The following is a 16,531-nucleotide window of genomic DNA, read 5'->3' on the forward strand; positions in this document are numbered from 1 at the left end:
ATTATGTTATTGTATAACAGGCAAATCATAGTATTTGGAGCATTAGCAACGCGAAACCTGAGATACAACTATTTTGACATTCAGACAATCATTTTTGTTTCTTATCTCATAAAAGTAATATCAAAAATGCACCATTACAAATAAGCGTGATTCAGGGTCATGCCAGGTTATAATAACAATCCCTGCAGGCGATGGGACACTTGCGGTCGGTAATAATTTCTGGAACATCTTGGGCTAAACTCAGAGTGAATCTCATTATGTTTCCTTCCTACCAGAGCCTCCATTATTGTGACCCACATTAAACTGATAAATATAGCGATCTAAAAATTCTGCTGAAAATAAAACGCCGGGATACAGAAATACAGCGCGGATATAGCCGAACAAGCAAGAACTCATACACAGATCGCAATACAGCTAATTTATTTTTATGATTTCGACGTCATTCTGTTAAACATAGAGCGCATTGACACAAAAAATGGGTTAATACGAGATAAAAAAAAAGTTGTTCTTCGGATTTTGCGGTCTTAAGACTACCTGCGCAGGTAGTCTAAAAATAACAAAATGCTGATACAAAACAAAAGAAGTCTGAAGAAACAACACATTACTCCATGTTTGCAAAGTTTAGACCATGGTAAAACATATAAGTATTTGACTAAATGAATACTTTCCTTTTGACATTTTGTGGTCTAGAAAAGCCACTCGCAGAATTTTGCGAGCTTGAATAAAAGGTACTCGCATTTTGCGAGTATGCGAGTCTAAACTCGAAACCTTTAAGTTCCCTTGGGTTTCTAAGAAGAAAATTTAGTGACGTCATCATGTTTATAAAACACGCTCTGTACGCATCCTTTAAAGACGCACTCTTTCTCCCCAATAAACAGTACTTACCACATTTAAAACAATTGTTTTAATTTACCGAAAAGAATGAATAAATATCGAAAAAAATGTTTCTTATGAAGTATACCGTGTTTAATTTGAACGAAAGGTGCACGATATTTTTGTTTTATTGATTATAAACTATATTACTTTAATATGAATTTGCATTGAACTCTTCATTAACGGACCTGCAAAGGTATGTTCATCTCGCCACGTGATAGTTATGAAGTTTCAAAGAATGACCAGAGAAACTAAAATATAAAAAAAAATAAGATAATCAAGTTATATTTAGAAGCTTTATGTACTATATATATTATGCGGTATTCCGGACTCCAGTTTAAAATACACCGACATTCCGGATTCCGGTCGAAAATCTAGCGGTATTCCGAATTGGATCGTGTCTTTGGAAGGGGTCACCTGGCTAAGGGGGAGGATGCAGTATACACTGATGCTTAAGTCTTAAAACAAGATCTAGAAAAGTGTATTTGTTTGTAAGATCGAAGAGTTAAGAATTAAGATGTTTTATTGATAGTAATAGGCCTAATCAAAATACCGCATTGGAAATGAACGCGGGGTTATTCTACTCTGCGATTATCAGCACGAGATCGGCGACTGAGATCCAGCTTAGGCGTTGAATAAATGGGTGTTGGGCTTAACAAATTATATTTAAGTATTAAGTGTAAACAAATTACCATGATCGCCAAGGCGAAAGAGTTATCTGGTACGGTGTGTATAGATATTGTATAGTAAACGAGTTGTTTCTGATTAGGTCTAAACTCGGTCACATCGCCTCCCACGTTTGTTTATGTGTTGGAAACATTTAATATTTAAAACAGACACACAGAACGTCCTGGAAATAGAACACTGTTACATGGTGTTGATCACAACGTCAAGGAAAACCGAGACTCAACATGTAACTATTACGATATTCGATCAGTTTAAAGACGTCCCTTGCCATATTTTAGTTTATTATGCATTAGGTTTATTATACCTTTGACTACACTGCCGATTCAAACAGAAGTGTGTCACGTTCATAAACATAGCAAAAAGCGGATACAAAACAATGGCGGTCTGAAGAAACAACACATTACTCCATGTTTGCAAAGTTTAGGCCATGGTAAAACATATAAGTATTTGACTGAATGAAACGTCCGAGAAACAAAATATATATTTTTTAATAAAGATGAAACAACATGGTGAGTTTGCACGATTCTTGAAGTATTCACTCAGTGTTTTACATTCCCGAGCATGTTTAAAACTTAAACGTAGTCATGTCGGTCGTAATTTGCTTACTTATTTGAAAATGACAATAAGTTCCCTTGGGTTTCTAAGAAGAAAATTTAATGACGTCATCGCGAGTTTGAAAGTGACATTTTTTGTCATTGTGGACAAATTATCGATATTTCTTCTAATTACTGTCAATCAACAATTACCGTTCACCAGTAAGAGGTCCGCCTGACATGTCATGATCAGTGTGCCATGTTATGGTAACCTTGGTGATAGTTACACGACGTTATCATGTTCCAGACGGTGTAAACATGATTCACATTTGTGCCATTTCAATCTTTAGCCCACCACTTTGAAGGCAATTGAAAAAAACAACTTTCATATACCTTGTATCTCATTTTCTTGGAAATATGACTCGAATACAATTTTCATTCGTGTTTGGATACGTTTTGTTGTCACGCGCTTTGTGGGGAAAAGACGTAAAGAACGAATAAACTAAATCAATGTATATCGCAAGAAAGCGCAACACTGGGCATCAACAACGGCCCTGCAGTCTCCATGGGAATAGCGGCTGAAATTAAAGAACCAAAAACCGTAACTATTTTTTTATCTAAAGACTACACTGAAAACACTCCATTGTTTAGTTTACATGTGTTTAATTCTGCTTCCAATGAGGAATTATAACATGTGTTTTGTTGAAGTTTTCACTTGGAATTATTAAGAGTATTTTTTTTCCAAATATGTAATCATTTCTCAAACTGGAGTAATTGAAGTATGACGTATATATATCTTTGTTTCCTTGATTTACGTGTTTGAATGTTCAAATAAATGCTGTTTTTTTCCACGTGATTTCATGTATAAAATGGTTTTGGGTTTTCGAAAAAAAAAAAACCTTATCAGACTTTAAGTTTTAAATTATTTTATATCTCAGGAACCATATCAACTGAATAATTCTGTGTCTATCTCAAGTATCCTATGTCTATCTCAAGTATCATATGTCTATCACGGGTATCTTTTGTCTATCTCATGTATCCTCTGTCTATCTCAGGTATCCTTTGTCTATCTCATGTATCCTGAGTCTATCTCAGGTGTCCAGTGTCTATCTCATGTATCCTTTGTCTATCTCAAGTATCATATGTCTATCACGGGTATCTTTTGTCTATCTCATGTATCCTCTGTCTATCTCAGGTATCCTTTGTCTATCTCATGTATCCTGAGTCTATCTCAGGTGTCCAGTGTCTATCTCATGTATCCTTTGTCTATCTCAGGTACCCTAAGTCTATCTCAGGTGGCCAGTGTCTACCTCAGGTTTCCTTTGTCTATCTCAGGTATCCTTTGTCTATCTCAGGTATCCTGAGTCTATCTCAGGTGTCCACTGTCTATCTCCAATGTCTATCTCAGGTATCCTATGTCTATCTCAGGTATCCTATGTCTATCTCAGGTATCCTATGTCTATCTCAGGTACCCTATGTCTATCTCAGATATCATATGTATATCTCAGGTGTCCTATCTATATCTCAGGTACCCTATGTCTATCTCAGGTAACCTTTGTTGGGGATAGGGGTACGGGACCGAACTCCAATGTCTATCTCAGGTATCCTGTGTCTATCTCAGGTGTCCTGTGTCTATCTCACGTATCCTATGTTTATCTCAGATATCGTATGTATATCGCAGGTATCCTATGTCTATATCAGGTATCCTATGTCTATCTCATGTTACCCTTGTCTGTCTCAGGTATCCAGTGTCCGTCTCAGGTATCCTATGTCTATCTCAGGTACCCTATGTCTGTCTTATGTTCCCCTTTGTCTGTATCAGGTGTCCCATGTCTATCTCAGGTGTCCTATGTCTATCTCAGATAGCCTATGTCTATCTCAGGTGTCCTATGTCTATCTCAGGTGTCATATGTCTGTCTCAGGTGCCCTATGTATATCTCAGGTATCCTATGTCAATCTCAGGTATCCTATGTCTATCTCAGGTGTCCTATGTCTATCTCAGGTATCCTATGTCTATCTCAGGTATCCTATGTCTATCTCAGGTACCCTATGTATATCTCAGGTACCCTATGTATATCTCAGGTATCCTATGTATATCTCAGGTGTCCTATGTCTATCTCAGGTGTCCTATGTATATCTCAGGTATCCTATGTCTATATCAGGTATTCTATGTATATCTTAGGTATCATATGTCTATCTAAGGTATCCTATGTCTATCTCAGGTATCCTATCTCGGGTGTCCTATGTCTATCTAAGGTATCCTTTGTCTATTTCAGGTATCCTATGTCTATCTCGTGTTACCCTTGTCTGTCTCAGGTATCCTGTGTCCGTCTCAGGTATCCTATGTCTATCTCAGGAACGTATGTCTGTCTTATGTACCCTATGTCTATCTCAGGTGTCCCATGTCTATCTCAGGTGTCCTATGTCTATCTCAGATATCCTATGTTTATCTCATGTGTCCTGTGTCTATCTCAGTTGTCCGATGTCTATCTCAGGTATCCTATGTCTATCTCAGGTATCCTATGTCAATCTCAGGTATCCTATGTCTATCTCAGGTATCCTATGTCTATCTCAGGTATCCTATGTCTATCTCAGGTCCCCTATGTCTATCTCAGGTATCCTATGTCTATCTCAGGTATCCTATGTCTATCTCAGGTATCCTATGTCTATCTCAGGTATCCTATGTCAATCTCAGGTATCCTATGTCTATCTCAGGTATCCTATGTCTATCTCAGGTATCCTATGTCTATCTCAGGTCCCCTATGTCTATCTCAGGTATCCTATGTATATCTCAGGTGTCCTATGTATATCTTAGGTACCCTATGTCTATCTCAGGTATCCTTTGTATTTCTCAGGTATCCTATGTCTATCTCAGGTGTCCTATGCAAAGCTCGATAATTCAGTGAGTTGTCGCAAAATTATCTATTTATCATTCAGAGTGTGTGTAGGGGGTTGGGGGTAGGGGTACGGGACCGGACTCCAACATAGTATTGGCTCACAGTATGCATATACTTGTACATCCCTTACCGTACACAGGTAACACATTGACTACTCTCGGGGGTGGGGGGAATAATAGTTTAACCATCCGAGTTTATCAACGGTTGTCGCAAATAAAACTTATATTGAACAGCAAGTCCATAAAAGTCATGTAGCGAACTGGAGTTATTTTTAAAGTGGTGTGTTTGGTAGGAAGCGTCGTGCTGCAAGTGTTGGATTATCCTATTTTATTCGGTAGTTTCAGGTAGCTTCTTTTTTTCATACCAGCTAGAGTCTGACCTCAACAAAATATCTTTTATATTGGTCTCCATATAATCCGTCGTTGAATTTGCGTCCGATTTTAAACTTGTACATGGACACTATAAACAACGCGGGCTGATAAATTAAGAATACGCATGCGCACAATTTTTGACTAATGTTTAAATACACGTTTGTTTTCCAATGTTATCATAACTTCATGAGCATTACTAGCGTAGCTATTAAACTAAGTTAACTTGGATAGACAACTCGGATAATTTCTCACAGTACGTTGTTCAGTTTGTTTTCGTTTCAAGATGAAATAGGGAATATATAAAGGATTCATTATTTTAAGGTTGCATCTTATTTGAAAACCCTAAAACTATATGTAAATGCAGGTAGTTCTTAAAGTTTTATAGTTAATTGCCTGTTAATTTGGAGTGATTCAAAGTGACCATTTCTTTTACAAAATGTATTCAAATAACTTAATCAATCAGTAACCGCTTTTTCATTCGCAAAGGAACGTAAGCATTCCATTTGATCGTTGTTTACTCGTGTAACGCAATATAACTTTCTGTACTTGATTGTAACACGCAATCTACAGAATACTTAAAGCCAATTCCTTCCGACAGACAACTTTACTTCTTATTCTGTTTATAAATGGCATAAGTACATTTGACCACATTTAGCAATGATTATTGCTGTTATTTTTTGTTCATCTAATACACAATGCAAATTAATATATCTGCTAAAACAGACACCTTAAAGGAACCTAAGCCATTCTCATGATATATTTATTAGAAGGGTGAGGCCATTCTACCGTGCTTAAATCCAACCATTATGGTGATTTTGATAACGTATTGACCCACGTCCGTCATGAGTTGGCACTCACAGGACTGTTGTTTATTTTCATTTACCAACGGATTAAAATGGCCTTTTAAAGTTGCAACCACACAGATAGACAGTTTTGACCGTTTTTCTAGTTTTTGTCTCAGAATCAGCTGATTTTGGTACCGATGCCTTCAAATACAGTCGTATATGATAACTCAAAATAGAACAGATCTCAATTGTTTTTAAAACTGCCGAAATTTTCATTTTTCTTAAAGCGTTAGTAACGCTTTTAGCCATAAAACATCAATTTTCGAACTTAAATATGAAAAACTTATCTCTTGTCAGCAGTCTAATATCATATGTTTCAAGGCATTTAGGCAAAAAATTGGCTCAGTCGAAGACAAAATAAGAAAAAAAATTGTTAAATCAGTCAATCTGTGAGAGTACAGCTTTAAAAGTTTAAACACGAAAGAAATACACACAAACGTCAAGGTTTATCGACAATGTAAAGGGGAGCGGTAGTTTAACGTGAAACGGAAACGCCGTTATCTAACGCAGCCCTCGCCTTATGTGACTAACGTACGTAATGATTTTGCCGAAGGGTAGGACCTTTACTTTTTGGATTAAATTATTCAACAAATCAAATCGAATATATGCGTTTAAAGTAGACGGAAAAATAAAGTGTTTCTATATGAGTTGTTGTAAAATGCACATGCGTATAGTTTGCGGAGCAGAGTAATTCTAGATGACTTCAACTAAATTTACTTTCATAGGTTACGTTTAAGATAAACTGACCACCATTTTATTGTTAACCGTTTCTTATAATAGGTGAGCATTTTCACAATGACTATTGACTCGAAAGTAAAACGAAGCCAGTCGATGTGGATGTTAGATCGACAGAAAACGTGGTTTGCAACGTCATCAGCGACGTCATCACCCCTACAGTCACGTGCTTCATCCGTTATCGACATATCGAACGCAAGTTACCGAGAAAGTCCAAAGAGTATAATTCGGAGATTCCGGAAACGTGATCGTAAAGATCGGAAAGTTACGAGCTGGTCGTCGCGTTTTACGTGTACGCCGTGTCTGTGCGGTGACGTTGATGCGGTGGACGACAAGGGGCGGTCACTCTTGTTCTACGCGGCACGGTACGGTCAGGAGGACACGGCGCGACAGCTAGTGGAGGCGGGGTGCGGCGTAAATCAAGCGGACAACATGGGCAACACGCCCCTGCACGAGGCTGTGGACAAGGGCCAGCTAGAGATCGTAGAGATGTTTCTGAGAGATGGTAGGCATACAATTACTATCAACATTACCACTTTCATCATAATTATCATCAGCAGCTGCTGCAACAAGAGCAATATCAGCTATATCATATTTAACAAAACATCAACATTGTAATAGTAATCATAAAAGTAAATAAACAATAACAATTTTCTCTGGAAGTCCGAGGTTATCATTAGTCTTGCTAAACTCGAGTTTAAAATTGGTATAGTATTATACAAAACCTGGCAAACATCAATCGCTTTGTTTTCGAGAACAACACTATTTTGGGCAGTATATCGATGACGTCATATCGTATTTACAGGCAAAGCTGACGTGAATGTGACGGGCTGTAACGGCGAGACGCCACTCATGCTCGCGGTCACTCAGGGTCAGACAGACGCTGTCAAGCTGCTCCACAAATACGGTAAGGGCTCGAAAGTGTTTCGTCGACGCCTTGGTGTGTCCTTGTGAATATATTTATTGCATTATAATGTTAATATGTAGGGTAAGCAGAATGTCGCAGAGTCTTAAAATGAAATGACGTCAATTTTGCCAGCAGATCGTGTAAATTACTGTATAGTTAGAAGGTTTGATGCCGAAATGGGATATATGTCGTCGACACGTTAAGGCACTCCATTTGGTGTTGACGTTTGATCAAAGGTGAACTAGATATGAACGGAAAATGAAATATTCATTATCAGTTGTGAGGAAGACTATAGTTATTAAACTCTGGCCCTGATTTTCATTGACATGATGCCTTTCTGTTATACTTGAACTTTGAAATCATTATTCGACCAAATGAATAGTCTTATCAAGGAGATTGCGAAGAGAAGTTCACTTGGTAAAGCTGTGATTTAAAAACGTAATATTGAGGTCAATAATAGCACTTCTTGTTTTATACCAATACACCTCCTTCGCAAACGGTCGTCTTGATTTGGTTAAAATCTACATTCTAAAACCCAAACACCTCTTCAATGTGGTGGCGTTTTTATCTTGGAACATGAAAAACTTATTTCATATTTGATCCCCGGGTCAAGGTGAACTCGGAGCGTTATAGATTGTACCATGCGTTTGTCTGACATAGATTAAGTTCTAAGTCATTAGGAGCACGTATAAGGTGTAGCCCAACAACACAGGAATGACTTATGGCATGGGATGTCTACGTGCAGATAAATAAGATGGCAGTGTTAACAGCGATACAGATATATTCTCCATTCCCTTACATATGGTATTTTGACTAAAAAAATCAAGAAAACAATTCAACTCTATTTAAATTCAGCAAATAACTGTGCAACATTTAGAATGGTCACTCAATGCATTTGTATGGACGTAAAACACAACTATTATTAAACAATATTGTTTTATGATTTTAGACATATATAATGTATAAGCGAGTTAATGAATGAATTGCGTGCTTGATGTCGTTATCGGGGTATGAACGCAGTTGGGCTGGTTAAAGTGTGAGGATTCCGACCATACGTAATTAATTACATAATTGTAATAACGCAAATAGTTCAGAAGTGTTAATAATATCGGTTTCATTAAAAGAAAACCCCACGCAAATAGTTCAGAAGTGTTAATAATATCGGTTTCATTAAAAGAAAACCTTCCAGTTATTATTTCGTACCCATGCTGTAATTAGAACGATCCGACCGGTTTACACATTTTTTTATTTCTACGGACAAAAACGTCCAAAAATAAAATCACTTTCAAACGTTCAATTGAAACGCCAGTGACAATAATACATTTAAAAAATCATCAGAAATAAAATATTTTTGACATGTTGTTGAAAATCGTGGCCTGCTGACACAGTACAAACAAAAATACACGTTTCATATTAATACCCGAAAATATTCGCAATTGCCGATATGTCGTTCATTGAATGAATGGCAGTTGAGGTGTTTATCTTAAGATGTGAACCAATCTTATAATGAATGCACAAAACATTGAGGACTATTTTGGAATGTCCAAGAGTTGTTGTAAATGCATAACTCGTGGTGAATCAGAAATCATATTATCATATCAATCCCACGGTAGCTATACGACCACTGGCGGCGATACCGAGACGGGATTACGAATAGCAACGAGATGGGGTTTCCCTATGATTGCTGAAACAATGTTTTCACAGTTCTTAGTTGCATAGCAATACGTTTCGAATTTTAGTCCACTATAACAGGATCATCATAAAATTAAAGATACGAAACAACTATTATTCATCGCGAAAGGCCACGAATGCCCGTGCGACCATGACCGACTGAGTCACGACTGTACAATTTGTCTACTGTTTGAAAACATCGTAGCAAATCGTCACAGCGTCTGAACTATTTTGAACGGCTCAAACAATCGTAAATTTTGGCAGTGATTACTAGCGGTTTCAAGTCTTAGATCTGAACCAATACCCAAAATTGCGTTCAAACGTAATTGCAAGTCATCATTTCATTGTGACTCCGACTAGCATTGATGTTGAACTTTGCCAAGAGGAAATACGATTTGAATGTTGAACTTGTTGCATATATGTTCTGAGTCTGAACTCTAGACTTTAGACTGTGTGTAATCATGGCTTAAGAGTAACATAGATGCCGTAAAGTTTGTGCTCATGATATGTATAGATTTTCTCAATATATTTTCATAATTTTCTCAAATTTAGTCAAGCGTAGTTAAAGCCGTGACGGCGAGAGTGAGCACGACTTATGTTTAACAAGAATTATCTGAAAATCATGATGACAGAATTTCAATCTGTTTTCTATCAGACATATATTCATATTCATAGTTTGACATCACAACGTTTAAGGAAGCTATTTCATGCACGTAATATATAAAAAAAAACTATGCATTTGAAATAAAATGAAGTAAATATTTCATAAGCATTTCACAAACCTTTTGAATACACATGCACTTATTCTATAGCTGATGCGCCCTCTTAAGTCCCATGCGCTGTGAATGCATGGTTCAGGCGCGTGAATATATCGTTAATACGTGTGTGAATTAAAGCAAGCCATTGAAGTTCTTTAAACTGCTGAAATATTCATTGAAACTCCTTGTCCTGTAAGGCGGACAGTAAAACATGAACTGTTCACTTATTTACCATGCTTTTGAATGACTGAACCATGTTTGTTTAAATATTTGTCAATTTGCGTAAAGGCGCGGCGGCAGGGGACTAAGTACGCATTAACATTTTAATAAATCGGCTTTGCGTTCCTGTCAAAATATAGTACGGAATAAAAATGTAATAGGGAAAGCATATCCTTTAAATCTTGTTTGATAATTTTCATTTAAACATGTCTGTCCTGTGAAACCAGTATCCCTTCATGGATGTCCTGTGAAACCAGCATCCCTTCATGGATGACCTGTGAAACCAGCATCCCTTCATGGATGTCCTGTGAAACCAGCATCCCTTTATGGCTGACCTGTGAAACCAGCATCCCTTCATGGATGTCCTGTGAAACCAGCATCCCTTCATGGATGACCTGTGAAACCAGCATCCCTTCATGGATGTCCTGTGAAACCAGCATCCCTTTATGGCTGACCTGTGAAACCAGCATCCCTTCATGGATGTCCTGTGAAACCAGCATCCCTTCATGGATGTCCTGTGAAACCAGCATCCCTTCATGGATGTCCTGTGAAACCAGCATCCCTTCATGGCTGACCTGTGAAACCAGCATCCCTTCATGGATGTCCTGTGAAACCAGCATCCCTTCATGGATGTCCTGTGAAACCAGCATCCCTTCATGGCTGACCTGTGAAACCAGCATCCCTTCATGGATGTCTTGTGAAACCAGCATCCCTTCATGGATGTCTTGTGAAACCAGCATCCCTTCATGGCTGTCCTGTGAAACCAGCATCCCTTCATGGCTGTCCTGTGAAACCAGCATCCCTTCATGGCTGTCCTTAACAAGCTTTGTTAAATTCTTTCCAAAAGCCTTTTAAATCAATTTGCAAGAATCATTCTTTTATGACGAGCTTTTAAATAAAAATGACTCTAAATCCTCTTTTTGATGATGATGATGATGATGATGATGATGATGATGATGATGATGATGATGATGATGATGATGATTATGATGATGATGATGATGATGTGGTGATGATGATGATGATGATGATGATGATGATGATGATGATGATGATGATGATGATGTGATAATGATGATTATCATCATCGTCATCAACATTTATCAATAATTGATCAAGGAAACATATCAGCCTCATCAGAGCCAACGTCATCTTAAAAAAACAGTTGGTAATCGAGTTTAGCTCACAGTGGGTTGATGACAAAGGCTCATTAAAGTCACAATAAAAAAATGAGATTTAAAAAAAAAAAAAAAAATACCCTATACTGTAATAGGGTTTTTTTTTTTTTTTTTTTAAATCTCATTTTATGTTTATGGCAATGTATTATATTGATGATATACATGTTCAAGTATGTATAAAATATAATTTTGGCTGGTTGAATTTTTTTATTGTGACTTTAATGAGCCTTTGTCATCAAGCCACTGTGGTTTAGCTTGGCCTAAAAACTATGTACATTCTAATAATCACTATCTGTGCTGACCACAAATGTTTAACAATTATCGCTCATTATCAGAATAGTTGTTTGTTCAGATATTAAGGTACGTCATTTTTCATGATTTTTGATATAATGAATATACTCATTGAAAGAATTGGAAGTTTGTGGTTTTTTCCATGTTTGCAAATAGACTTGTCGAACGTGCTCATCAATGAGACGGTAAATCTTCACCGCACAACCGTGGCGTCCAACACTTCAGCGAGATTTGTTTATCGCTTCGCAGTTCTTACGAGCGTTGTTAAAAGCTACACTTGAAATGAAGTATAACCGATGCAAATCGCTAATAAGAACAAATTCTCTGTGGGAGTATCAGCCCGCTTCTTTAGTAGTCAGTTTCACGTGATACGCAAACGAGTACGAAATAATCGGTAATGGCAGCAGTCGTATTCTCTGATGGTTGCAGCAATGGTGAATTAAGCATATTAAGTGACAAAGTTACGAATATTCAAATCAAATATGTAAGGGTTATACAAACGAGGGTAAAGCAGAAACTGTCTGCTTTGTTTTCTAAGCAAAAACTGTCTGCTTTGTTTTCTAAGCAGAAACAGTCTGTTTTGTTTTCAAGCAGAGACTGTCTGCTTTGTTTTTAAGCAGAGACTGTTTGTTTTGTTTTAAGCAGAGACTGTCTGTTTTGTTTTTAACCAGAGACTGTCTGATTTTTTTAACGTTCTCACTAACTGCTGTAAGCTCTTCAAGTTCATGGGTGAAATAAGGATGAATATAAACTTCAACTCGTATCATTTTATATCCCCAAAGTCAAGCCATGGACATCGTACGGAGTGTTAATTCCGTCTTCAATACAATTGCTATCTCGAGCTTTGGTGTGTTTGTTTGTCCACACAGCAGCTCACTGCCAAGTTCACCGTACTCGTTTATTATTATTAAATATAAATGGTCTTTTGTAAATATTTGCCAACTAACGTAAGATCATTCGATTCACTATCACAGTTTATCATTACTTTTACCATATTACATTTCATATGATTGTCTTTATCAGTTGGTTTTGTATCGCTCTGTCTGTTTAATTAAGGTTGGCGTATTCTCATTCAGCTTCTAATATTCAAGAACAGCATAAATCTGCGAAAAATAAACGTATATACCGTAAAGACAGTCGACGCAAAAATGAGGTACACAGAGTTCCCTAAATGGCATCCCATGTAACTATATAGAAAGAAGAAAAGGCGTAACCTCGTCCTTCACAAGCGCACATTATAGGTCCATGCATTTTTTGCTAATCATTTTAATGCGTTTTCGAGTCATTTGACATAAGTAAAGCATATGTCTTAGGTACAGATTTGAGCCAATACAAATGGCTGTTTTCATTAATTATTAGCTACGTGGCCACAAATTCCCCATTGACAAAAGCGCCAGAATATCGATTATATGTTTTTATTTGTACTTAAATCATATGCATTGCATTGTTTTGGTCATTTAAGTGAAACAAAAAACACATGATAATTCATTGAAATTAAGAAATATATTATATATTATTTTGCATCAACTTATTTTGTGTGCCTATAAGCTATGACTATCTGCATTGTACTCGAAATTTCATCTCAACTTCGGGAAATTGTGTTCCATGACATTTTCAGATTCAGATTTATATGCATGGATGCATATGAATTCACATCGTTCACATGTGTTTGGCATGTTTCAGGAGCCGACATAAACATGCGTGACATGACCGGGTCTTCCCCTATCTACCGCGCACTGCAACGAGGCTGGGAGGAAATTGCTGACTTCCTACTGGATAACAAATGTGACGTCAACACGACGACAGCCAATGGAATGACTTGTTTCTTTGCGGCTGCGCACTCAAACAAAATCAACGTTGACCACTTCACAAAACGTTTAATTAAGACTGGTAAATACTCAATGAAGACTTGTCTTTAAACTATTACTAAGATAATTTAAAAATGAATCGCTGTAATGACTGGAAAATGGCAGGAACTATTGCATTACTGGATGTTTTCGGCAAACAATTGTTTTATTTTACCCGGATACAATGGTTTTAAATATTATGGTTGTTTAACTTATTACAATTTCATTTGTTATGGTTTATATTGACATTTAGATTAATATTTCCTCAATCCGGTTACGTCATTTGCTATAGTATATAATGTATTTATCAGTTAGTCATTTCGTTTTCAATATAACAACCTGCCAGGGGATATTTAACAGTCATTAAATAATAGTGATAACAGTTATAAGAAATAAGACTTTAAATGCTCACTTCCTAAAGAACAAACATATTTGAACATGTACAACTATAGATATCACCGTGCTTGTTAATACGAATTTTTGAATTATATTTTTACAGCGCCAATATATTTTCAAAGCACTAAACGTACATTTGTTCATACTTTCAGATTATGATTTCAAACAGGACAGCGAATGGTTAGAAACTGAAGGGTGTCCAATCACAATTAAAGACCCTAAACTGCATCGCAAAGTGCTTGTGAGGGCGGGTCAGGACGGTTCAAGAAAACGCCATTCTTTTCTGAGTTCGGGAAAACGGAAAATAATGAAAACACTTCGGAGCATTTCCACATCATGACTGATTGTGGCATTCGTTTTCGATTCAATAGGAATTACGGACATTATGACATTCAGTGGCAACATATATTCAGTGCACCAAGCTGGTTTGATTTAGAAATGTAGCCATCACCTTGTTCGTACGAGACTTTAAGAATAAACAGTCTTCGGATATGCATAACGCAATTGTCATGTTGGAATCATACCCGTCTTGTTCCGTGTTCCTTATAGAACCAACATACACTTTGCCCTGTTGTGCTACGAAATATCAGAATACAGGTTATGGTGGACTAAGGACTTAGAGTCAGAGTCTTCTGTAACACGTGTCTATTGTGGAGAAGTCATATATATGCTCAGCAGTAATATTACCAACAGTCGGATGGCTCAATGTTTGCGTCTACAGTCGGATGGCTCAATGTTTGCGTCTACAGTCGGATGGCTCAATGTTTGCGTCTACAGTCGGATGGCTCAATGTTTGCGTCTACAGTCGGATGGCTCAATGTTTGCGTCTACAGTCGGATGGCTCAATGTTTTCGTCTACAAAGTTAAACATTTTGGTTTTGTGACATGTTCTGAAAACAATAACACCACTGAAGGCATTTAAAACATTATAAACACAGACTACTTTTGTATTTCAGTTGCAAATATGTTCTTTTTCAACAAAATTAAATTAATATCAAAGTATAAAGTTATATCAAATTGTGTCTATTTGTTTAAACATTTGTTTACCTGAGGAAACATCAAACACAACATCATATCAATGAAACATATACATGTATGCTGACAGTTATAACGACGGTATTATATGACTTTGATGACACACTTATTGATATTTCAAAGTCTTGTTATCGATTGTAGGTTATCGCCCCGCTAGTACAGAAAGGTGCAAACTTAGATATTTACCAAAACGACTTTTTGGCATATTTCAACTATGTACAACCATGCAATTTCAATTGCAATTTATTCATTTTCTAGTAGGTAACATATTTAAATGCGATAATTGACTTTTATTTAGTAAAATTTCAATCTTGTTGTGACCTTTAACTTCAGCATAATATAGTTTCATATGCATACATGATAGAAAAATAAATATATATTGCATGTATTTGTAATTATTCATAAACGATAAGATAAACTAGTAATTCTATATTCATCATTGCCTGCTTATTGTTGACTATTTACTGTACGACTATGCATTGACTCCCTTGTACACACTCTTCTCTATATGTCAACATTTGCCTTGACCTTCTGGACGGTCTTATACACAGCATAAATTTTGAATCTCGATTAGCCCAGTTATCTCTCACTTAATCCTGCATGTCTCAAACCAAAACGAAATATTTAGCTTAAACAGTAGGAGACCCCTATTACGTTCAAAGTCGAAGTAAACCGTTACCATGACAATCAGGGACACACCCGATAGTGTGAAACATCATATTCGTACAACTTTATATAAAACGCACATTTTTCGCATGGATTATCACTCACAACATACATCTCTGAAAAGAATCATTTTAACCTTTTACCCCTAAGCGTGACCTTTATTTTGAGGTTCAGGCCTTAGTCTATAAGGTAGTTGTGGTACTATCTGGAGCTGTACAGACATTCCCTCGTGGAACAGACAGCTCGCAAAGAACTTCGTGAGCCGGACAACGCTCGTGGACATATGTAAACCAGACAGCCCTCGTGGACATTCGTGAACCAGACAGCCTTCGTGAACCAGACAGCCCTCGTGGACATTCGTGAACCAAACAGCCCTCGTGGTCATTCGTAAACCAGACAGCCCTCGTGGACATTCGTGAACTAGACAGCCCACGTGGACCTTCTTGAACCAGACAGCCCTCGTGGACCCTCGTGAACCAGACATCCCTCGTGAACATTCGTTAACCAGACAGCCCTCGTGGACCTTCGTGAACCAGACAGCCCTCGTGGACCTTCGTTAACATGAACCAGACAGCCCTCGTGGACCTTCGTGAACCAGACAGCCCTCGAGGACATTCGTGAA

At 37.3% G+C, this 16,531-nt stretch overlaps 1 protein-coding gene across 2 annotated transcripts; it reads left to right on the forward strand.

The window, feature by feature from the left end:
* The first annotated feature begins 5,234 nt into the window (after positions 1–5,234).
* Positions 5,235–15,781, forward strand: LOC128203350 (ankycorbin-like). 2 transcript variants are annotated; one of them, XM_052904735.1, is made up of 5 exons: positions 5,235–5,334; positions 6,987–7,446; positions 7,747–7,848; positions 13,649–13,855; positions 14,361–15,781. In XM_052904735.1, exons 2-5 carry the CDS (start codon positions 7,002–7,004, stop codon positions 14,546–14,548), a joined length of 942 nt encoding a protein of 313 aa, XP_052760695.1. In that variant the 5' UTR covers positions 5,235–5,334; positions 6,987–7,001; the 3' UTR covers positions 14,549–15,781. The 2 variants fall into 2 exon arrangements, with proteins under 2 accessions (XP_052760695.1, XP_052760696.1); XM_052904736.1 differs by lacking the exon at positions 5,235–5,334 and adding an exon at positions 5,554–5,614.
* The last annotated feature ends 750 nt before the right edge of the window (positions 15,782–16,531 follow it).

Source organism: Mya arenaria, chromosome 9, assembly GCF_026914265.1.
Source record: "Mya arenaria isolate MELC-2E11 chromosome 9, ASM2691426v1".
Classification (NCBI taxonomy): domain Eukaryota; kingdom Metazoa; phylum Mollusca; class Bivalvia; order Myida; family Myidae; genus Mya; species Mya arenaria.

Bases quoted from the DNA above. Each gene is read 5' to 3' on its own strand.
- LOC128203350 (XM_052904735.1), top strand. From the start codon at position 7,002: ATGACTATTGACTCGAAAGTAAAACGAAGCCAGTCGATGTGGATGTTA. The intron at 7,447-7,746 runs GTAGGCATACAA...TCGTATTTACAG, and splicing joins AGAGATGTTTCTGAGAGATG to GCAAAGCTGACGTGAATGTG. The intron at 13,856-14,360 runs GTAAATACTCAA...TCATACTTTCAG, and splicing joins AAAACGTTTAATTAAGACTG to ATTATGATTTCAAACAGGAC.